Genomic DNA, 22,798 nt, shown 5'->3' on the forward strand with positions numbered 1-22,798 from the left:
CTGTTACCCTAAGATTAAAAACAATGCAAGTTACAAGGGACCATGAGTTACAGATTTGAACAACGCAGAAAATCTAACAACAATATAGCAGGTTAGCTTAATGACACAAACCTCAAAAATGCTTCCAGTGCAGCTACAATGAGAAAAAAAAAAGTATTTACAGAGAGGTTGCATCTAAGAATACTATGTTGCCTCGAAATACAGAAATGCCGAATAAACAATAGATTATGGCTGAAATCAACTGCCTTCAATAAGCATATGTAAAGGGTAATACGGCCGAATATTATAATATAAAATATAACTTAAATCAGCCTCAAGAAAATGTGCTTAGTGAAGTGAAGTTCTTAAACAGCATAACAAAAGGAGAAGGAGGCAACTTAGATACTGTCATGAGACAGGTAAGTAACAACATACAAACCTCCTAACAGGATGGAAAAGTTGTATAAGGACATAGCATTCGTCTTTCAAAGCTCATAACCACATAACACCCCCCATGAAGAAGTAACAACTCTGATTTATTGGGAATTCAATGTTTAAAAAAATGTACAAAGGTATTCTAGCAACAATTACATGCTAGAAGGGACCATGATATCGTTAAGTATAACGATATAGGGTATTCTAGCAACAAGTACATGCCAGAAATGACCCATATTTTGTCTGTTGTCAGAAAGAATTACAACAATCGGAGGCGACATGCCTCACACCAACTATTAAATTTTTCCTAACAACACTGTACAAAGGGTTCCCAGCAGCAACTACAAGCCAGGAGGACCCAAGTTTAGTGCAAAGCATCAAGAATACAACCATCGGAGGAGACATGCTTTAGATCTATAATTGAATTACTCCCACTGAACCCGAACCCAAAGGTTCCATCATCATATAGCCAAATTCTTCCCTCCACATTCCTCATATCATCTAAGGGAGCTGACAGATGATGATCGACAACATCATAACTGGAATTGATGCACAAGATCCGAGAGATAGCTCTGTTCTCGGTTGCTGCATGATCGGAATCCACGCCTTGAATATGTTCACGTCTAATATAATGATCCAGCTCCTTCTCAGAGAATGGTTGTTCAAGAAATGTTGTATTTGTAGTCCAAAAGATAGGGGTGAACCCTGAGTTTTGACCCCTTGTATCACTAACTTGTCGACAAGTGATACCTCCAATGTCATCATAGGTGACAAGGTAAAATTCAAGAGTCCTACTCTCACTTATTCCCTGTTTTGTGAAAAAAAAAAGGTTAACATCAGTTTGTGTGCATGGGAAAAATCATACTTTAGTAACTAAACACAGTATTTGAAAAGCAACTGGATGGCATAAATCATATAATTAAGTCATAATAGCAATCTAATTGGGGGGAAAATATGTCAAGGCTTGACAGTCTGAATGCAAATGAATAGCATTCCATAAAATAGAAATGCTAAAATGTAATGCTTGCTTGTGCAGAAAATCAATGAAGAAACCATAAATATGTAATTGTACTAGTTTTCCGATTTCACGCTAAAGATCACAATTTATAAACCAAAACCAGCATTCCTCAAGATTATACACAGTTACAGGCACTGCCAGTTCCTTACAGCTAAGCAGCTTTCATAGTGGTTTAATACAACTCAGTGGATGATAACATTATCCAAATTGGACAGAGTCAAACTTTATAATATGCCTTCTTTCATTAACAGAACAAACCCAGGATGGAAAGATGGAAGTTCATGGGGATTAGAGATAAAAATTCAAGCTAGAAAAGGCTAACAACTGGGAGGCTGGGACTAGTTGTAATTTGTGAAAAGGATTTCATACCCAGAATGACTTAGGGGTTGCTAGATGGGACTTCTCCATGTTTCTGAACTATAATACAGTATAAGTATTGAATTCCAGAAGGACTACTAGTCAGGAAATTTTAAGTATAAAGTAATTACTACCATAGTACAGGCAGTAGTACCCACCCCTCCAGAAGGTCTCTTCTTAACAGCAATGAACTCCAAATGTGTACCCCTTACTAGTACATGGTAAGGTAAGTGCATGGTAAGAAAGTCAAAAACAGACATTGAGGCAAATGTTTTGTACAGGTGAAATTTCAATCTGATTGGGCAAGCTAAATTTCCACACAATTTATTAATAGTTACTGGCAATTTTAAGTTTCGAACACTGCATGCGATTCCCACTTCACACCGACAGGTCATGTAGCCCAATGCATGAGCTAGTAAGAAAACCCATCCAGTAAGCTGCATAATGGCCATGATTCCCTTAGTATGCAACCGCAGTCTAGCGATCAACTATTCATAAATCATAATTGGTTTCCAGCAATATGAACTACAGATCCACACAAATGAGAAAATCATAATGCATGAAAATATAAAGGTTGCACCACAATATCCATGAAATATGTAACATCTTAATTACCTTCTGATCTTTCAAGCTATGCCATTAAAAGGGGGCAAAGGTACACAAAAATGAGCATATGCCACCCAAGCAATTTGTGCAATATCTTCATTTAGCGGCAATTTTGCCACGAGAAACCAAATTAGCTGCAGAAGCTACTCCGCAGGAACTCCATGATGGCGAGTAGTGGTAGTAGTATATCATGACAATAAACCATTCCAATGAAAACGCTAGCGCTCCGACCATATGCAACAACAAAGGAGTAAGCTCTGTGTGCAAGGGAAGCACCTTCCACAGCCCCTGGAGAGGCCGCGCCTCCGTCGGCTCGGCATCCGCAATCCTCACGAAGTGCTCGGCCTCCATTGCACGGCCTCTTCTCCTCCCCTGCTTACTCCTCCTCTTCCTCCCCGCCCCGGGGCTCCTCCGGTTAGCGAAATGCATGTACATCACCTCCGGCGGGGAGCCTCCCTCCATTGCGGCCTCGTCGTCGTCGTCCCCGGACGACGCCGCTGCGGCCTCCACCACAATGTGGTTGTTCCCGACGAAATTGACGCTTACCGGCACGTCCCCCATGGCGGCCACCGTCTCGCCGGTCTCGTCGATGGAGAGGGTCACGAAGGGGGACTTGGCGACGGCGAGGCCGCGCGCGGAGGGCACGAGGAGCGACGCGGCGAGGGTTCCGCGGGCCCACTCGAACGCGGCGAGGGAAGACGAGCTCGAGGTCGAGCGGTAGCCGGAGCCGGAGAAGGAGGAGGAGGGGAGGCGGCGCCAGAGGCCGAGAAGGCGGCGGAGGCGGTGAAGGGAGCGGAGGAGGCGCGCGGCAGAGGCGGGGAGGAGCGGCCGCGGCGGGGGCAGCCCGAGGCGGAGAGCGAGCGCGAGCGGGAGCGACGGGGACGACGCGGCAGCCGCCAGCCTCCGGCACGCGCACGCCGCCGCCGCCGCGTCCGTCGGCGCCAGCAGCGCCAGGATCGCCAGCAGCGCGTCCTCGGGAAGGTCCTCCAGCACCGTCCCCGCCACCGCCACCGGAGGCAAGGCCTCCATCACCCCGCAACGGAGAGAGAGGGATCTACCAGCTTAGCTATCAACGGATCGAAATCCGGTGGAACGGTCGTCGTCGTCGGCGGCGGCGGCGGCGGCGGCGGCGAGCGGCGGAGAATTGAAACGGAGGAGGTGGATGGGGGGATGGAGTAGTCGTATCGGAGAAGGAGGTGGGGAATATTCGGTGGAATACTCCGGGTGGGGATTCCCGCGGTGTGGACAAGCAGTTTCGTGGGGGCCAATGGAGAGGAAAAACGTCACCGACATGTGGGGCCAGGGTTTGGGTCGGTTCGGTGGGTCCCACAGGCGGTGGGACATGTTGGACGACGGGGGTGGGCGATTGCGTGGGCGTAGTTTTTCTCTTTTATTTTTTTTAGCTCTCTGGACCGGAGGAGGAGGGAGAGGAGAAGAGAAAGTGTGGGGCCCAGGGGGGCCATGTGACGGTGACGGTGGACCGTGGACGGCGTTGTGCGTGACGTGGCGCCGGGATGTGCACATGACGTGGTGCTTTTAATTTATTTTTCTCAGGGTCAAATTTACAATTCCTATTAAAGTTAAATTAAAATAGCATATTATCTGTGCGTTGTAACGGGATTTTAATCCATAAAAATAATTTATTATCATTATTTTTTATTCATCATCTCTTAATTTTTTATATACTTTTAGCTACCATATGCGTCCCTATTTTTTCATCATATCATTTTTCCTTCTCACAAAAATATAAATAGTGGTGAAGGTGGTTGACATGTGGATCCTTTTACCCCATATACTCCCTATGTTCTTTCTTCACTGGAAAGAGTAAGAAGTTGGTGGTATGGAAATTGCAGAGTGCAGACCCTTCACTACTCCTTTATAGATAGTAGTAGTAAGTGAAATGATTATCAATTATGGTTGCACGAAGAAAAAGAGAGAAATAAGGTTGCATATATATGATTACCAATATATGTACGTACAACAAATATATGCTGTAAAAATTTACTCCCTCATGACGAAAATATTTGATAATTTAGACCGTGTGAATGGTTTACTTCTAATTGTTTTACATACTATGCATACAAATTTTCCGTACACACCAACTAATAAATGTAACAAAAAAATTAAAAAATTTGGACATATACTTCCAATAGTATTACACCAACGTCTGAAATCTTATATTCAAATTCATTATGTTTTAGTTGTAACAAAAAAGATAAAATTGTGACAGATTTTTACCCTAAAAACTGTTAGTTTTTCACTTTTTTGTTACGACTAAAATATAATAAATTTGAATATAAGACTGCATATATGTGTAATACTATTATAGGTAAATGTCCAATATTTTGTAAAATTTTTCGTGATATTTTTCTAATTGGTGTGTACGGGAAGATTATGTGGATAGGATATATGATATGTGATACTTTGATCGGCGGGAGTATTGTGGGCTTGTGGCAGTCCGAGAGATTTCATATTCGTGACATCTAACAATCGGTGCCCTTCCTTCGATCAGAACGATGTGGTTCCTGCTAACTAAAATTCGAGCAAGAGAATAAGCTTTATTTTTTATGTTCACGTTTTTAGAGGAAGACCCTTGAGACCTTGATTCACCCAAGTAGAGACAGGGGTTTTTTTTTCCCCGACCGAAAGAAACCACATTACTCTTTTATGTTCAATAATCTGTTGCAACACAGTGGCACTTTGCTAGTAAACCAATTATGTTCTGAAACACCATAATCATGCTGAATTTTGGAAAATAAAAAAAAGGCAACACCAACAAAAAAAGGAAAAAGGTTTTCACTTTCAAAAGTATACCAAAATTTGGTATACCTTATACTGAACATACTCCTACAAAGTTTAGCATCACCAAAAATCAACAAGATTTGTTTCGGCAACAAATTGAACATGTTGGGTATTTCAAGGGAGTACAAAATAAAAAAAATGGTTGAATATTTTTTAAAAAAGAAAAAACTTTGCAGATTCCGTACGAAACCGACGTTTTTATTGTTTTAAATTAAGCTCGATATAGAAAACTGTTCAAACTATGTTTAGCTGACACTTAAGGCTGTGATCTTTCCCTAGTTTTTCCAACTCACCTATCGCGCGCATACTTTTCAAACTGCTAAATAATATGTTTTTTTTCTAAAAAATATCTATACGAAATTTGTTTTAAAATATCATATTAATTTATTTTTTAAAAAATAGTTAATATTTAATTAATCATGTAATAATATATGCTTCGTTTTGCGTGTTGGAGATGAGGGGTTCCCAACCCCTCCTGAACGCAGCCTAAGTACAAGAAGGTTTTTATTGTTTTAAAAAGGTTTAGTTGATACTAACATTATTGCAGCTTACACTTGACTTGCTGTATTGTTTCCAAGAGATTTCTATGTGGCACGTGGATCCCTCAACCGATAACTTTTTTTAAGAATATGCAAAAAAAAAAAAAAAACTTTGCATAGATGGATTACTATTCATAATACATGGACCTACAGAGAAGCATCATACCTACATTACTATTCATAGATGGATGCATAGAACAGTTTAACCCGTTTAATTTGTGCATGGACAGTTCAGTTGATGAGATGCACATGACAGTTGTAACGCATCAACTAAAATTGATTTTATCACTATATCAAGGGTACATGAGTAGTCCTCATTATCTGAGACAGTATCACTGATCAGATAATCTGCAGTGCTAATCTGCAAATCTCTTATCAAGGGTGTATATATGTTTTCTAGTACTACTTAAGAAATTTTCGCCAATCTGCAGATTTTTTTTTAAAAAAATATTTTTGTGGACAATAATAAATGGAGATTTAATTTGCCATAGTACATGTGCATCGCTTGTGCACAGCTTGCACAAGGGAACACTACGAGGTACAAGGAGTGCAAAAGTGACAAAACCAATCAAGGCACCAAAGACAGCATGAGATTTTGGCTCCTACTAGTGCTAACTTTATAATTTAATTTTGTGTTTCTTGTCCAACTAGGACTAGTAGATTAATTAATGTTTCTTTCTCTATTTTGGAAATGGTACTCCATCCAAACCCCCCCCCCCCCAAAAAAAAAGGAAGAAAAAAAAAGATTGCACCAAACAAATAGTACAAAAAGAAGATGAGAATTCGAAGGTGATCTGATTTTTGTTTGATTTCTTGGAAGAAACCACTTATTGTACCAATGTTCACTACTCCATGCAAAACAAATTCTACAAGAAAATTTCACCCCCTAACTTGCATAATTTAATTACCATTTCTCTACCAAGAACACCCCAAAAAAATGGACACATGGGACAGATCCTTCACTCCCTTAAACACACATGGGGCAAAGCAATATCAACCACTAGCTAACCCTCCTCTCTCTATCACATCAAGTCATCAACCCACAACTACTATGCCAAAAGCCATTGGAATCTTCGCATCATTGTGTAGGGAATCAACTCTCTGAAACTCGAATATTATTAGAATATAGCCTCTTTGATCCCAATTGCCTGCAACTCTTGCACAAAGGGAGCAGCATTTTCCGGCCGTGTTTAGTTTCAAATTTATTTTTCAAACTTCCAACTTTTCCATCACATCAAAACTTTCCTACACACATAAATTTCCAACTTTTCCGTGACATCGTTCGAATTTCAACCAAACTTTTAATTTTGGTGTGAACTAAACACAGCCTTCATAGAGAGAGAGAGTGAGAGTGGTGTATATATAGAGAAGCAGAGGTGTCTACTTCTCTCCAAGAACACAGCACACAACACTAGTCATCTTCTCTCTCTAGCTTTGCAGAATGCAGAGCTAACCACCACCATTGTCAGCATTTCTTGGTTTTCTTCTCCTGCTTGTTTCCTTGTCTTGTGGTGCATCACATCGTAGCTGCCTCCTTGCATTGTTGTGTGCAAGAAAGGTCGTCTTCTTCTTCTCCTTGGCTGTCTGAATTACCTGAAACCAGCCTTGGATACATTGTTGTGTCCAAGAGCTGAAAGAGCATGGAGATGATGAGCTTGGAGGAGGAGGAAACAATGGCTTCTCCTACCACCTCTTCGTGTGGCACATGCAAATGCGGTGCCAACGACGACAAGGCGAAGAAGACGAAGACGAAGACGAAGAAGTGCGAGCTAGTGGGCTATGAGGAGCTGCCCGAATGGCTCAAGGACAACGAGTTCATCCATGGCTACTACCGGTGCGAGTGGCCGATTAGGGAGACCATACTTAGCATCTTCTCCATCCACAACGAGACCCTCAACGTCTGGACGTAAGCCCTTTCCTCCAGTTTTAATAATTTTCTTTTCGGAGCGTAAAATTTGGAGCATTTTACACTTCTTGAGAGGTACCGAGAGATACCGACGCCTCCGAAAGCCGTAAAAGATTCTACTGTTCATTAACATCGCTTTTGTCGGCACAATTTGCTGAACCTGATACTATTTGCTCTGCAGGCATTTGATAGGGTTCTTGCTGTTCCTCTGCCTGGCAATATTCACAGCAATGGTGATCCCAAGTGGTGACAATCTTCAGAGAAATAGCAGCAGAAGCAGGAGCAATGCAACAGCTATGGACTACTATTACATCCATGGAGATCTGATGGTGATGAGCAACATGACAAGGGTGCTGAGGCATGAGGCACTTGCAGCAGCAGCCTGTCTCCTGCTGCATGATCCAGCAGATTTGTCTCAACATGAGCAGATCTCAACCAGCTGTCCAACCAACACATCCTCCTATTACACCTCCTCCTCCTCCTTGTCTCACCTCCACAATGTCCAACAGCAGCGGCAACATGCCATCCAGGTACTATGCTACTTAATTACTACTACTACTACTCCCTCCGTTCCTAAATATAAGATATTTTGGTTGGATGTGACACATACTAATACTACGTATATAGACATGATCAACATCCCTTATATTTAGGGACAGAGGGAGTATCTGTTTGCCTATTGATTTTCTCTGCTCCACAGTTTCGAATTACTTGTCGGTCTAGGTTTTTCTAATAGTTTCTTTTTAACCATTACTTTCTAAAAATTAGTGTAGTTTAACAGCATCTGAATTATATATTGTGAATGTATTTTCATGGTGAATCTAGAAATATAAATCTTATAATGTTAAGCTGTACTTCAATTTTATAAAAATTGGTAGTTAAAGATTAAAATGTTTGGTTCATGATAAAACTAAGAGGACAAATAATTTGAAACGGTGGAAAGTACATCTGTTTTGTAATTAGTCTTAGTCTTAGTAGTATAGAGGTAGCTGCCAATGTCATTTGTCATGTGTGTCATGTGGTTCTTGTGTTGTTCTGGTTGACATGGCCTGTCAGAGCACTGACCGATCTCAGGTTGGTGGTCACATGTCCTAATTAAATTTTAGTTAGTTGGCAGCTTTAAATGTTGTGATGGTGTACTACCACTTTGCATTTATACGATTAGTCCTTATGCAGTTATGCTTACAAAGCTAGCTATAGTTCCTCTTAATAAGCTCGATTTGTACATGATTTGTCCATTTTACTTTTTCTTCGGAGCAGTACAACAAGTACATGGCTTGATTTAGTTTTGGTTATATATATATATATATATATATATATCTTGTCATATTGTGCTAATCATAATGAATTATCTCGAAAAGGTAGTTTTGAGTAGTGTAATAGTTATGATTCTTGCCAGCAGATTGATTAGCTAGTGTCAACGTTGATTTTTTTTTTTACTTTTGCCATTTAGAATTCAGAGAACTTTTGTAGCATAATGCAACAATTTTCAATCATCGTTTGGAACCCGGGAATTTAATACAATTTAACAGATTTTTAACAGGAATCAGTATTACCCACAACCCAAATGGTCCTCTTATTCTCGGTGAATAAATTAATCAATTTGATAAGATAGCAGATACGAACTACGTACACCCTCCGTTCCAAAATATCACCTAAAATCCCTTATATTTTGGGACAGAGAGAGTATTAATTTATCCTATATGTTTTGATTTATAAACTTATACGATAACTGAATTTCACTATTTTACTTTAGCATCCAATGTTCGGTACATTACGCAAACTTTGAGTTTGGTAGTGACTCTTCCTAACCTCACCTGTTTCGTTTTTCACGTGCATACTTCCAAACTACTTAAAAATTTCTATAGAAAAGTTGTTTTAAAAAATCACACTAATCTTTTTTTTATTTTTTTAGCTGATGTTTAATTAATCATGCGTTAATGAGTTGCTCCGTTTCTGTACCCGAGAAAAATGTTCCCAACCTTCATAATCAAACACAACCTTTAATTTCGTCGGTGGCTCGATGCACCGTACTTAATCCGGCAAGAACCTAACCCGCCCTCTTGTCATTGCAGGACGCCGGCAAGGTCACTGCCGCCACCGCCATCGCCGAGCCGATCACACGGTGGCCGGTGTTCGCCTACCTGGGCGGCGCGATGGCGTGCCTGCTGGCGAGCACGGCGTGCCACCTCCTCCTGTGCCACTCGGAGCGCGCCAACTACGTCACCCTCCGCCTCGACTACGCCGGCATCGCCGCGCTCATCGTCGCCTCCTTCCTCCCCATCGTCCACTATTCTTTCCTCTGCGACCCCTGGCTCCGCCGCGCCTACACGGCCGCCATCGCCTGCGCCGGTGCCGCCACCGTGACGGCATCGCTGGTGCCGGCGTTCCAGTCCCCCGGGCTGCGCCCGCTCCGCGCCGCGCTCTTCTCCGGGCTGGCCGCGTCGGGCGTCGTCCCCGTCGCGCACAAGCTGGCGCTCTACGGCGGCGCGGTGCGGGAGGCGGCGACGTCGGCGCGGTGCGAGGCCGCCATGGGCGCGCTCTACGCGCTCGGCGTTGCCGTGTACGCCGCGCGTGTGCCCGAGCGGTGGTTCCCCGGGCGGTTCGACCTCGTCGGGCACAGCCACCAGCTGTTCCACCTCCTCGTCGTCGCCGGCGCCTATGCCCACTACCTCGGTGCCCTCGAGTACCTCAAGTGGCGGGACGCCGTCAAATGCTGACGTCATCTCGCCATGACACCGAGAGTGTGTGTGCAACAACTGTGAAGTGGATTCATTTTACCAAAGAAAATGAGAATTTTAACTGAGCTCACTGGTGGTGGTTGGGACACAATTGTTGTCTGTAAAAATAACTGCCATTCCAACTTGATGGAAAAAAGGATGAGATATGCATGGGATTAGACAATCCGTGCTTCTTCCGTTTTAAAATAAGTATAGCTATGTAGTTTAAATTTTCATCCCAAAATAAATATATGTAGCTGTGTAAAAAGAGGGGAGTAGTGTGTTTTTAGTGGATTAAAGAGGTGATGATTTGATTATGTAAAAACAGAGGATTGATTGGGCGTGAGATGTAATTTGTAGTAGTAAGCAAATAACACTTGGGTAATTACCAATAATCGATTGGGATCGGTGGTGCCTGTACATGAATAAATGGAATAAATTGGGTCTTCGCCACGGTTATAAATATGATCTCTCAGTTTTTAAATCAAAGATTAATTAGTTTGTACATTCCTGTCCATGTACTCCCTCCGTTTCAGGTTATAAGACATTTTGATTTTGGTCGAAAGAGTAGTTTGACTAACTCTATAAAAAAAATAGTAATATTTACAACACCAGTATAGTTTCATTAAATCTACAATTGAATAAATTTTCATAATATATTAGTATTGGGTTAAAAATATTATTATTATTTCTATAAAATTAGTCAATCTTAGAGTAGTTTGACTTTGACTAAAGCTAAAACGTCTTATAAGCTGAAACAAAGAAAGTATTATAGATCTATGATCAGCCATCAAAGGGTGTGTTAAGTTCACGTCAAAATTGAAAGTTTGATTGAAATTGGAACGATGTGACGGAAAAATTAGAAGTTTGTGTGTATGGGAATATTTTGATGTAATGAAAAAGTTAAAAGTTCGAAGAAAAAGTTGGAAACTAAATCAGGCTAAAATGTAATTCTGCTGATGACACCATCAAAGACAGATAGACAGATGATCCAAGGTATGCCAACCTTGTCAACCAAGTTATAGACTCTCAGTTTTTAAAGTTAAAAGTTATTGACTCTTCTTTTGCAAAGGTTTGTTACCCAAGGAAGGAATTCTCCTTTGCTCCCTTGTTTTCACACAAGCACTAACCACTAAATTATTGCTACTTCTTTTTTAACCTTTCTATTTTCATCTGTCTTTACAGGTACAGTCGTACAGATTCGGTGCAAATTACACTCGAATAATTTCTTTTTAAAAAAAAATGAAAATCTCTCCTAGTTTCAGCTTCCGTTTGAGCCCCTGATATTATCCAAAATCAGAACGCTAGTTCACAGATACGGGTCAAAGTCTGCAGGCGAAGATACAAGTATAGGACACGCACACCAAGAAGGCAAGAACCCATTATTTCGAGGTCAAAGGGCTGACTTCGAAATACCCTTCTACAAAGGGACTTATATGAAAATTTTCTTTTTAAGTTTAATACCCCAAGGAAATTCTCCACTTCCTCACGTGGCGGATTTTTTTTATATTTTAACCTTCTGTAAATAGATCTTTTTAAAAAATATTTTTAAATCTAATCATTTACATGACCAAATAACTCTGTCACGTCACGCATAACAGGCTTATGGTGTTGTTCGGCCACGTCAGACCCTTACCATGTCACCGTGTTTGGCGTGGCCAAACAACGCTGCAACGCGGCCAAAAGTTCAGTTTCTAAAAATATTTTTAAAAAGGCCTAATTTTAAAATTAAGAAAATAAAAAGGTCTAAAAATAAAAAAATTCTCACGTGGCACCCCCCATTTTCCAATAGCTACAAAATCCAGGGGTCAAATTGAAAAAACACCATAAACCATGGGGATGCAAACTTGCAAAGGGAGGAGGAGAGAACCCGCACTCCCACGGCAAGAAAGCAACCCACGCGCCGCCGCCCACCGCCGCCGCCGCTGGCGCCGCCGTGCCGTACGCCGTGGTATTCCGTTCCCGATTCCGTCTTCTAGGTCTCGTGCATGGGCGTGGTTGTGAGACCCCAGCTCTGCGTCGAGTAACTGACCTTTTTTTTGCGATGAGCTCGTCGCCGGCGATCGCCGCGGCGTCGGCGGCGGTGGTGGCGCTGGCCGTCGCCAACCGCGTGCTGTACAAGCTCGCGCTCGTGCCGCTCAAGCAGTACCCGTTCTTCCTCGCCCAGCTCACCACCTTCGGGTAAGGCCGACCCCGCGCGCGCGCGAGGTGTTCGACTGAATTCGCGAACCCGTGTTCTGTTTTGGGTTGACACTAATTTGTGTGCTGTGGTTCGAGCGTAGGTACGTCGCAGTGTACTTCTCGATACTCTACGCGAGGTACCGGGCTGGGGTGGTGACGAGGGACATGCTGGCGCTGCCGAAGCGCCGGTTCGCCGCCATCGGTTTGCTGGAGGCCCTCGGGCTTGCGGCCGGCATGTCTGCAGGAGGTAATGTTCTTTTCAATCTCCAAAGAAGTGGTCACTCTATGAAAAGTTCTAGCAATTTAAGCTGAACTGCAGTTCTTGCAGACCATTAGAGTTTTGGTATGGTATTCTGGTTGTTTGTTTGTGTTGATTAATTGGTTGTTGTTTCTGGAACTTGCAGCTATGCTTCCTGGGCCTGCTATTCCTATACTGTCCCAGGTATTTTCCTTTTGTTGATTTGAGTTATAACCAGTTTTTCATCTCTGTTCACTTACATACGTTGGTTATTTTGTATCAAGTTACATTAGTACTTGGTTATTTATTTCTTTTGTGATGAATTCATGTTTTAGTGTAATACTATTTATGGATTCTGCAAAACTATTTATTTGAACCACCCTAAGGTTAGGTTATTGGTTATCCTGCTATGTTCTAATAATGTAAACTTCACCTATAGACAGTAACAATCTTGTTTGATTATTAGTTTAAACCTAAGTAATAATACCAATTTCCTACAATGTCCTAATAGTACCAATTTTAACTATAGAAAAGAACAATCTTACTATTCGATTATCACTTATCAGTATCAAACCTTGTTACCTCTGTCCAATGCTGATGGAGTAATGTTCTTCTGAATATGTGCTGCAGTCATTCCTGGTGTGGCAGCTTATCTTCTCTGCGCTGCTGTTGGGAAGAACGTATTCAATGAGGCAAATCATTGGTTGTTTCCTTGTTGCTTCTGGTGTGATTCTTGCTGTTGCAAGGTATGCCATTTGAGATATTTGTTATCTGGTAATTTTCACACAACAAATATGTTTGGAGAAAGAGTTGCTGCACATGCACTTGTGCCTTTCACCAGAGATCATCGCACAATAGCGATTTTTTGCTAAAAACTGTTCTTAGTCTAATTCCGACATCAAGTAGTTACTTCATACTGTTATAAGTTATTAAGATTTGTTGGTCATCTCAAAACTCTGCTTTTGCAGTGGAGCGAATGAGGGTCAATTTCTGTCTGAAGTCAAGTTTATTTGGCTAGCACTGATGGTTGCATCATCAGCATTTCAAGCAGGTGCTTCAATTCTGAAGGTTCAACTGCTTAGTGCTTACACTCTTTACATTATTTCATACTGTTCATTTTACGGCTTTCCTTGTACTAGTCTGAAATACAAAGTTCTGCGGCAGGAATCTGTTTTCATTGATGGTGCAAAGCGTCTTAAGGTTCTTCTCACTCTTTACTCCTATTTATGTGCCTGATCGTAATTTCATCATTGGTCAAAACCTCCAGAATTAGGTTTATAACCTCCTGACATTCATCTGCCTGTCCAAATGTTTAGAAATCTTACTGCATGACATTCATCTGCCTGTACAGGGGAGGCGCCCAGATATCTTTGTGGTTAATTCGCTTGGGTCAGGATTTCAGGTGATTTTTTTAATTTAACACAATGATTGTCTCCATTGCAGTTTTTATTTTTTTTCTCTCCTCCTCTGCATGACCATATATAGTCTGAACTCACACCCTACATTTTTATTTAATATATTTTTATCTGCAGGCTCTCTTTGTCTTTCTTCTTCTCCCACTTCTTTCTAATTTGAAGGGAATAAAGTTTGCTGAGCTTCCTGCTTATTTAAATGGTGGTGCTGAGTGCTTCCTAAATGTCGATGATAGCCTGATTGGTAATGCTTCTTGCCTGGAATTTATATATCTACACATCCAAAAGTACCCCACGTTAGCTGAAGTGTTGGTAGTACAAGAAGTGACTTTATGAGTCTTTGGGCCTGTAATGTGTAGCTATTTGAATTGTGAGCAACTTAATGCCTTTCAAATTTGACATTTTTATTTGAATTGTGAGCAACTTAATGCCTTTCAAATTGACATTTTCGTTGGTATTAGTGGTTCAGGAGTTAAAGTCTATTCATTGTTTATAATGGAAGCATATAATGCTCATTTTCTGTAACTTCTTGTAGATTGTGGAGGAGCTCCATTTCTACCATTGCTGTTTATATTGGTGAATATGGCCTTCAATATCGCATTGCTCAATTTGGTGAAGATGTCATCCGCGCTGGTTGCTTCGCTTACTGCTACTTCAGCAGGTTTTCTTTTTCCCCAACTTTTGCTCCCCCTCCTGCTTTTGCATCTAATTGTTTCTTCTGATTTGTGTCCAAGCTGAAGAACAGTATCTCAATGACTGATGCTGATTGCTGTTTGTTTCTATTGCAGTGCCAATATCAATCTACATACTTTCACTTCCGTTGCCCTACATCCCTCATGGCGCAGAGTTAAGTTCATCTTTCATCCTAGGTGGTGTGGTATTGCTGATGGGGCTGATTATATATAACCTTCCCCAATCATCGAAGAAACAATCCAAGATTGAGTGAAGATAAAGTGACTGAATCAACCAAACACTGTCCGGCTCATCCGACACGCTACGGGATTTTACTGATTTATTTGAGTTGCAAGTTGCAACATAGTGAAATAGGGTTCCAAACTGAAGGGCATGACATAACACATTCAATTTTGTGAATACGTTGATTTATTTGAACTCGGAATTCAAGCAGCACGTGTACGTAGGATGGTCGTCAGGCCATATATAGTTCTATTATACTCCTGTAACCTATGGTGTTCTCAAAAAAATAAAATAAAAATAATTGTAATGGATTTGGTACAAATTGAGAGTAATACAACAATTCCAGTACAACTCCCTTACCCAGTTCCATTGATATAAAACCCAAATGCAGCACAGCATTCGTGCACAGAACAATCAGAAACTTCCTTAGGCACAGTAATCCCATCAGAGGTGTACCACCAGTAACAGATAAGAAAACTTATGTATCATGAGTAAGCAGAATTCCTGTGCTTAAACTACTCATCAGCACATATATACATCATCTGTGAGTATGCTTCTGGCGTCACACTCCAGATTCCTGTGATCAAGTCTGCAGATGAATATTTCTCAAAAAAAAAAAAAGTCTGCAGATGAATAGCTGATTACCATCCAGTCTCTTCATGGCTTCATACTGAACCTGCTGGTGTAGTTATTAGTCACCACACTGCAAAACTGCATGCTGTATCGTCTGGAGTTTGGACCCTCCCTGGAATCCGGGTCTGCATGCCAATCTAGCTATGATCAGTTCGAATTCAACACATCAACAATCACAATTCACACTTCACACATGGCCTATTGCTGAAAAGAAAAATAAAAAATGGCCAAAAAGAAAAAACTGGATGCTTTGGGATGGAACCATTCTAGTGGACTAGGTGCAAAGGAGTGATGCCTTTGCTTGTATATGTTTCGTGTTTGTCTTTTGCGTATGGTTATGTACTATATAAGTAATGCATTGTGGTTCTGAAATTTCAGACAAGATAAAGATGCAAAAACTTCAGTGTGTATGATCCATTTGGTTTGTGCAAAAAAGGCAGCAAAAGACGCATCTCAGACTTCTCAGTATTGCTTTGCAGTTTTGCACTAGCCTTTTTATGAAATATTTTGTCTTCTATATTGCAAGAATCAAGTAAGAATTTTCCTTGATCTGCCACGTGACCGGAATTGCATGCCAAATTTAAAAGTAAAATATTTAGGGTTTGAAGAAAGAGTAAAATATTTGGTATGAGAGCATTACCTATGAAGTTCATATCATTCAGTGCTACCACAGCACGTAAAGTGAGTCTGTAAGACCTCATTCTGGCATTGCACTTTACCAGGAGCAAGATTTGAATCATATTCATATGACACTGCTGAAAAGATTGTAATGCCCATTAATACAAATGCTCAGCCATTTCTTAGTCTTAGACAAATGTCTCCACATGCTGCACAGGTATTTAGTCTATGACAATAAATTGGCTGGAAGGATAGCTGATGCTGTCATCGAAATGCTGAATCTTATCATCATCATCATCGCTTGTTTCTGCATATAAATTCGTACATAAGGATATGCAAAGAGTGTAAAGTATTAACAGCTATATGCAGCAGAAGCATCTAAAATGCTCCAGAAAAGACATTTTATGAGCTGAATGTTCACTGTAGACATGGAAGATAGATCATTCTTTCTAGAATGCCAGTAAGGTCAAAACAAAAGTTCTCATGTTACAGGAGACAAACAGAGTTTCTGAACAAGCAACTGTATGTCTGTAAAAAAAAAAAAGAGTAACCTTATTTTGTACCATAATCCTTTAACGGTAATAATTGAGGATAGTTGGTTTCATATAGAAGGTCAGGACAATAAAACAATTGTACGAAATTGCTAAGTGTTACAGCATCTTGTCGAGTAGCAGAGGTAGGAACAGGACAAGTGGGATTTTAACAGAGGATGAATTCAGGATGTGTAAGTGCGCCCTCAGCATTGAGTGCAAATCATAATGCTTGGAGGTGAGTGAATAATAAATATCTAATTGATCAGAGACACAATAACATAAAGTTGGTTGTTGCATGGAAAAGATAAAAGTTCAGAATAGAAAGAAAGTGCACCTTCAGAGTAGGCTTTCATATCCACATGATCAATGTTTTCAATTTTTCCCCAGTCTGAACCAACATTCCTTTCATAGAGCTTCAGAAACCTTGGGTCACAGCCCCAGATTGTGAGCTTATTAAGTGAAAATGGCAGGTTGGGGAGAAACTGAATTCGAGGGGCTTTTTCGATATGCAAACTCTGTAGTGATACCAACTTTTCCATCTGAGTAGGTAGGGTCTGCAGATTCTTAGCAACTCCTATCTCGATCAAACGAAGTGAAGAAGCATTCTGAAGCAACCACTCCTCTGGCAAGGAATCCATTGCATAATCATCACCAATATGCAGCTCCAAGGTGTACCTGAGGCTCTTTATTGGCTCCACCAGCAACATGGCTTCACGATCAACTTTGAGCTTCCATAGCATAAAGGAGCAGCCAGCCTGTGGAGATGATGAAGAATGGATTTTGTCACAGTACAGGATTGATAGAGTTCTCAGGGAGGCAGCAGCTCCAAGCCCACCCAGTGATAACAAGCTTTCACATCTGGCTATCAACATATCATTGAGATTTTTCAGTGTCCTAAACACTTCATCTGATGGAAGTTTTTCTACACTACTGCAACTGACCAATGATAACCTTCTGAGATAGGTGAGGTTTGGCAGTGACATGAGAACTGAAGCCTCAATATGACAGCATGGATTGATATCCAAGTTATTGAGTGATGTAGGGAACAGATTGCTGTCAGTCTTAACATTCCTCAGCATTGGGCATGCAACTATCTCTAGGAAATTCAAGTGATGTAATTCTGTGAAACCATTTGCCGGTAGATGGCATAGTTTTGCACAATGTCTCACGAGTAATGTCTTGAGGTGCTGAAGATGTTGCTGTTGATCTAGGAGACCATCCAAAGAAGTCAAATGTGCACAACTTTCAATGTGCAAAAGAGAAAGACGTGAATCTACTGATAATGATTCACATGTGCTAGCATATGCCTGATGTAATCTAGGGAGAACTGCAAGCCCAACATGCCTTATTATTAATTTCTCAAGGGTACAAGGTAAAGCAGGGAGTTTCTTCAGGTTAGGGCACCACCGGACGATCAGCGTATTGAGCAATGGGGGCAGAAATGCATTATCTGATTCTATGCTCCCAGATTGCTCCTCAATCACCGAGCCTAATTGGAAAAGGTGTTCCAGCTTTAGATACTTCAGTGAACTAAGCTCCTTAAATGATGGCAGGGTCCTCCATTCCATGCAGTATTGAAGCTCAAGTGACACCAAATGGATGAGAAATGAATTCTTGATCCAAACCGGAAGTTGGACTCCGTTGTATCCATACACATGCAACTGCTGAATTCCTTTGTTTGGTTCTAGGTTATCGATGATTTGATGATCTATATCCTCTGGATCATTTGAGTGTTTGTTCCATGATAGTGACAAAAACATCATGTCTGGTTTGTCCTTTAATTTGATCTCCATTGCGTCTTTACAGTTCCTGACATTTTGAAGGTTTCTTAGGCTGAGTCGCTTAAGGTTTGTTAAAGTACTCAATGCACTCAACATGTGACCATCATTTTTAGCTACCTCGAATTCTTGTAACTCCTGAAGTGTTGTTGGCATCCCAATTTTAAGTATCTTTGATAACATACTGTCAGGAACATGAAGACAACGCAAGAAACGCATGTTCCGTATGCCATCCAAGTCTGCTTGTTTACCTGTGAAATATTTGAGCTTGAACACTTGCAGATGACAGAGTTTAAGGATACTTCGAATATGAGACTTATCACATGAAAACAGGAAGAGGTAACGGAGCTGTGTTAGACTGGGGATTTCATCAAGTGCATTAGAGAGGGATGGCACATCCAAGTATAGCAGACGCAAGCGTGCCGATTTACGAAGAACTTCTCCAAGCATAAGTTCAGCCTCTTGATCAAGACAAAATTCACTTTGTATAATAAGAGTACGTAAATTTGTTATAGGGGGGATTGCTCTTAAAGAGCCACAATGTGCAATAGACAAGTGTACTGTTGTCCGCCTGACATCTTGAAAATTATTGTCATCTACTCTTGCGCATTCATTTCGTGCAACAAACTGTGCACAGTCATGCATCAAATTATGCAGGACATAATATTCTTTCATATTTCCATTAGAAGGGTCTGTTTCCAGCAAACGGCAAAAGAACGATTTCCTTACTAATGCAGCAAAGTATTGTTCCCCAACATCCTCAGCACTAAACAGGTAGGCAGCCTTCTTATGCTGTAAGCCAGTATCATCTTGTTTCGATAAGCCGAAAGGTATCAATCCAGAACTAATCCACATGTTTGCTAATTCCACCTTGTTAAATTTGTATCCCTTTGGAAATATACTAAAGTATCTAAAGCAAATTTGCAGTTCTGAAGGTAGACGTTCATAGCTCAACCTAGAACTTGCAAAAATGGCATTAAGTCCCAGTTTCTGCCAGCCTTTCTGTAGGACGGCATTCCAATGATGGTACTCCATACATGATCCCAACCATGAAGCGACCTTTTCTGTTATAAGTGGGCATCCTCCAGTATTTTCGGCTATCTGTTCACCGATCAACCGAAGATGATAATAACTTTCAGAATGCACTTGAGAAGGCAACCGACTCATGAACAACAAGAGATTGTCACTTTTGCCCAATTCATCCAGTTCCAGACATTCAGCTGGAGACCCTACAGCTTCTGCTGCCATATCAACCACTGATTGCATTCGAGTTGTCAGCAGGATACTGCTCCCTCTCTTACAGTTACTGAGAGTAGCCACCAGTGCTTCCCACTTCTTCACACTTTCGTCTTCCCAGGTATCATCCAGAACAAGCAAAAGCCTTTTGCCCGTAAGAGCGTGCTGCAGAAACTTTAAACTATAGTATTCAAGCGACACACTGGTAACAGTTTCCATTATGACTTTTGCTATTGTCTCTGTAGTGAAATCATAAGGCACTTGAACCCACACAACAAAGTCGAAAATGGTTGACACAATGGGTTCTTGGCAAGCTACCTTGGCAAGTGCAGTTTTCCCCATGCCAGCCACACCCAGAATTGCAAAAAGCCGGATATGATCAGTGCTGAAGATCTCAGACTCAGAGTTTTCAGCTGGTTGCTTGATCAACCACTGCACTATCTGCTCCTTCTCCCTCTCTCGGCCAAAGACCTGTATCTCTTCCTTCTCTCTCCCTCGGCTAACCACCTCTATATCTTCCTTCTCCCTCCCTCGGCCAACTGCCACTGGAGTGGTTGTTCTGCTGGAGGATACAGAGATCTCAAATCGTAAATACCGGCGTATTTGTGCTGCAATATCCGCTAACCTCATCAGGTGATCCAGCCCTTCCCGTATGGCATACGAATCAGGAGATTTCGCAAACTTGTTGGTGATCTTTGCCTTGAGAATATTGAAGGTCGGGTGGCGACCCTCTCCCACCAGCCCACGGTATTCGATCTCCTCGATCCAGTGCTCGAACCCCTCAATGTCAATCCTGAAACTCCAGATTTCTTTAAGATTGTAGCTGAACGGAATTTTCAGATTGGTCAGAACCAGATGACGGAACTCATCGCATATTGCTCGAACATGTCCGAGTCGTTCCAATATCTTCTCCTTGTCGACACCACCAAATCTTTTCTTGCTCCCCTTCTCCTTCTCCTTGACACCACCAAAGTAGAATAAAGCTCTGTCCATCAAAGATATGGCAACTGTCAGCAAGGGTTCGCAGAAAGACCAGTCCAGTGCTTCTTCCATTACTACCGGATCCATTTCTTCCTCCTTTTCTTCGCACTATTTTCCAACGATAAGTGCAATATCTTGTGGTGTGGAGGAAGACAAACCGGATCGCACCACAAGACAAGAACTACTATCAGCGAAACAACAAAAACAGAAAAGATTTCAGTGCTTCAAATCCATATGTGTACTCCCGAAGAGGTCGCAGAAGCCGCAGGCGACGAAGCGAGGCATTGGCTCGGGTCCCCGCACAGGCGGCGGCAGCACGGGGGATCGATTCCGGCGCCGACGGCTGGTGCTCCCGGCGGGCGCGCACCGTGGACCGTGGTGGTGGCGAACTGCGGGCTGCGGCTCCCGGAGAGGCGGCGGAGTGGGCCCCGGCGAGGCGAGGCGAGGCGAGGCGGCGCGTGGCTGTACACGCGCGTCGCCGTTCCTCTTCTTTTCTCTCGATCCGGAGACGGGGATTGATCTGGATGAATTTGCCACCGAATTGGCAGAACTCACGTGATTTCCCACCTAACTCCGGCAATTCCTCTATCTTCTACACCACCTTCAACCTATTTTCTTATTTTGTTAGACTCTGACTTTTACTTTTGCAAAATTTGCTACACAACACTTAAAATTTGTGTAATTTACTGATAGATATAAAAAACATGCAATGTCTAAAAGATACCTAAAAAATCGGTAATTTGCTAGGGAATCTTTTTGGAGAAAATTCCCTAAATACCCCTGAAAAATTTCACAATTTTTTCTATACCCCTAAATTTTGCATCATTTCTTACATTGTCTTGAGTTTTCATTTAGATCTTCTCTATCCCTATTCTATTAGTTGACCATGAATTGATTGTTAGATTTTTCTAAAATGACCATATCGCCTATTTCTCATACTTAAATGCTATCTACTTCATAATTCACAATGTGAAAAATAGTTATTCATGATAAAATCAAATGGAGCATAATTATTCGAAAAGAAAAATTTAAAGTGTTGAACAAATTTATTTTTTGAAAAAATCTATATAAGAGTTTTATTAGAAATTATGAACCAAAATTATCTATTTGTTGGGTTCAAATTTTGATGAAAACAATGTACTAATTTCATAAAAGTTAATTTAGATTTATTTAAAATTTGGTTTTATCATGGCGACGTCTTTAGCAATTGCCCAATAAGGACAATTGCAACACAAGGTTTAGAGTTTAGGGTTAGGGTGGGAGGACACTTGTAAGGAGGGAAAGGGGGCATTTAACTATTTACCACTTTTAGATTTGACAATTAACTATTTACCACACTTATCTCAATGACATGTAAATATCTCGAGGGAAAGAGGAGGGTTTTGGTGGGAGGGGAAGATGAGGGTTTTCCATAGGCCTAGAGGGATGGCTTGGGCAGCGGCGAAGCAGTGGAGGGTTGGAGGCACTGCCGGAGCCATGAAGCTGGAGACCGGCAGTGTGCAGGGCTGGCGGTAGGAGTGAAACCAACGAGTGGTTAGAAAGCGGAGCAAGGGTTTCATATCATCAGACTTGGAGAAGCACATTATAAGGAGGGAGGAGACCTATTGGGCGGACCTCACTAGCGCTGTTTGCCTCTTCCGGCTAGTTGACGAGGCCAGGGGGCAACGCACTACAACAGGGGCTGGGAGGTAGTGGCTCCATGTTCGCGATTGTGTAGAGATAACGAGAGGCGATGAATGTGGCTGTGGACAAAAAAGATATGTTTTATATTGAATGAGTAAATTTTACAAAACTACATATATTTTGATCAAACTATTACAAAACTATAAATTTAAGGTTAAATATCATAAAACTACAGATTTTAGAGTTTAAACCCTAACAATATTGTTATATTGGGGCTATAAACGTGAT

At 41.5% G+C, this 22,798-nt stretch overlaps 4 protein-coding genes across 4 annotated transcripts; 2 read left to right on the top strand and 2 right to left on the bottom strand.

The window, feature by feature from the left end:
• Positions 1-494: 494 nt before the first annotated feature.
• Positions 495-3,601, bottom strand: LOC127757275 (F-box protein At3g12350). The gene is made up of 2 exons (XM_052282768.1): positions 2,672-3,601; positions 495-1,222 (listed from the first exon to the last, which is right to left on the bottom strand). The coding sequence occupies exons 1-2, from the start codon at positions 3,422-3,424 to the stop codon at positions 779-781; spliced, it is 1,197 nt and encodes a 398-aa protein (XP_052138728.1). The 5' UTR covers positions 3,425-3,601; the 3' UTR covers positions 495-778.
• Positions 3,602-7,154: 3,553 nt separating this feature from the next.
• LOC127757273 (heptahelical transmembrane protein 4-like) lies at positions 7,155-10,806 on the top strand. The gene is made up of 3 exons (XM_052282767.1): positions 7,155-7,642; positions 7,824-8,172; positions 9,718-10,806. The coding sequence occupies exons 1-3, from the start codon at positions 7,377-7,379 to the stop codon at positions 10,360-10,362; spliced, it is 1,260 nt and encodes a 419-aa protein (XP_052138727.1). The 5' UTR covers positions 7,155-7,376; the 3' UTR covers positions 10,363-10,806.
• Positions 10,807-12,208: 1,402 nt separating this feature from the next.
• On the top strand, positions 12,209-15,430 carry LOC127757066 (protein CLT2, chloroplastic). The gene is made up of 10 exons (XM_052282489.1): positions 12,209-12,543; positions 12,645-12,790; positions 12,948-12,985; positions 13,412-13,527; positions 13,750-13,849; positions 13,946-13,981; positions 14,133-14,183; positions 14,314-14,437; positions 14,729-14,854; positions 14,982-15,430. The coding sequence occupies exons 1-10, from the start codon at positions 12,407-12,409 to the stop codon at positions 15,137-15,139; spliced, it is 1,032 nt and encodes a 343-aa protein (XP_052138449.1). The 5' UTR covers positions 12,209-12,406; the 3' UTR covers positions 15,140-15,430.
• A 43-nt stretch (positions 15,431-15,473) lies between these two features.
• Positions 15,474-21,552, bottom strand: LOC127757065 (disease resistance protein RGA2-like). Its single transcript, XM_052282487.1, has 4 exons — positions 17,227-21,552; positions 16,382-16,666; positions 15,754-15,866; positions 15,474-15,685 (listed from the first exon to the last, which is right to left on the bottom strand). The coding sequence occupies exons 1-2, from the start codon at positions 20,972-20,974 to the stop codon at positions 16,581-16,583; spliced, it is 3,834 nt and encodes a 1,277-aa protein (XP_052138447.1). The 5' UTR covers positions 20,975-21,552; the 3' UTR covers positions 15,474-15,685; positions 15,754-15,866; positions 16,382-16,580.
• Between the last annotated feature and the right edge of the window lie 1,246 nt (positions 21,553-22,798).

Source organism: Oryza glaberrima, chromosome 12 (assembly GCF_000147395.1).
Source record: "Oryza glaberrima chromosome 12, OglaRS2, whole genome shotgun sequence".
NCBI lineage: Eukaryota > Viridiplantae > Streptophyta > Magnoliopsida > Poales > Poaceae > Oryza > Oryza glaberrima.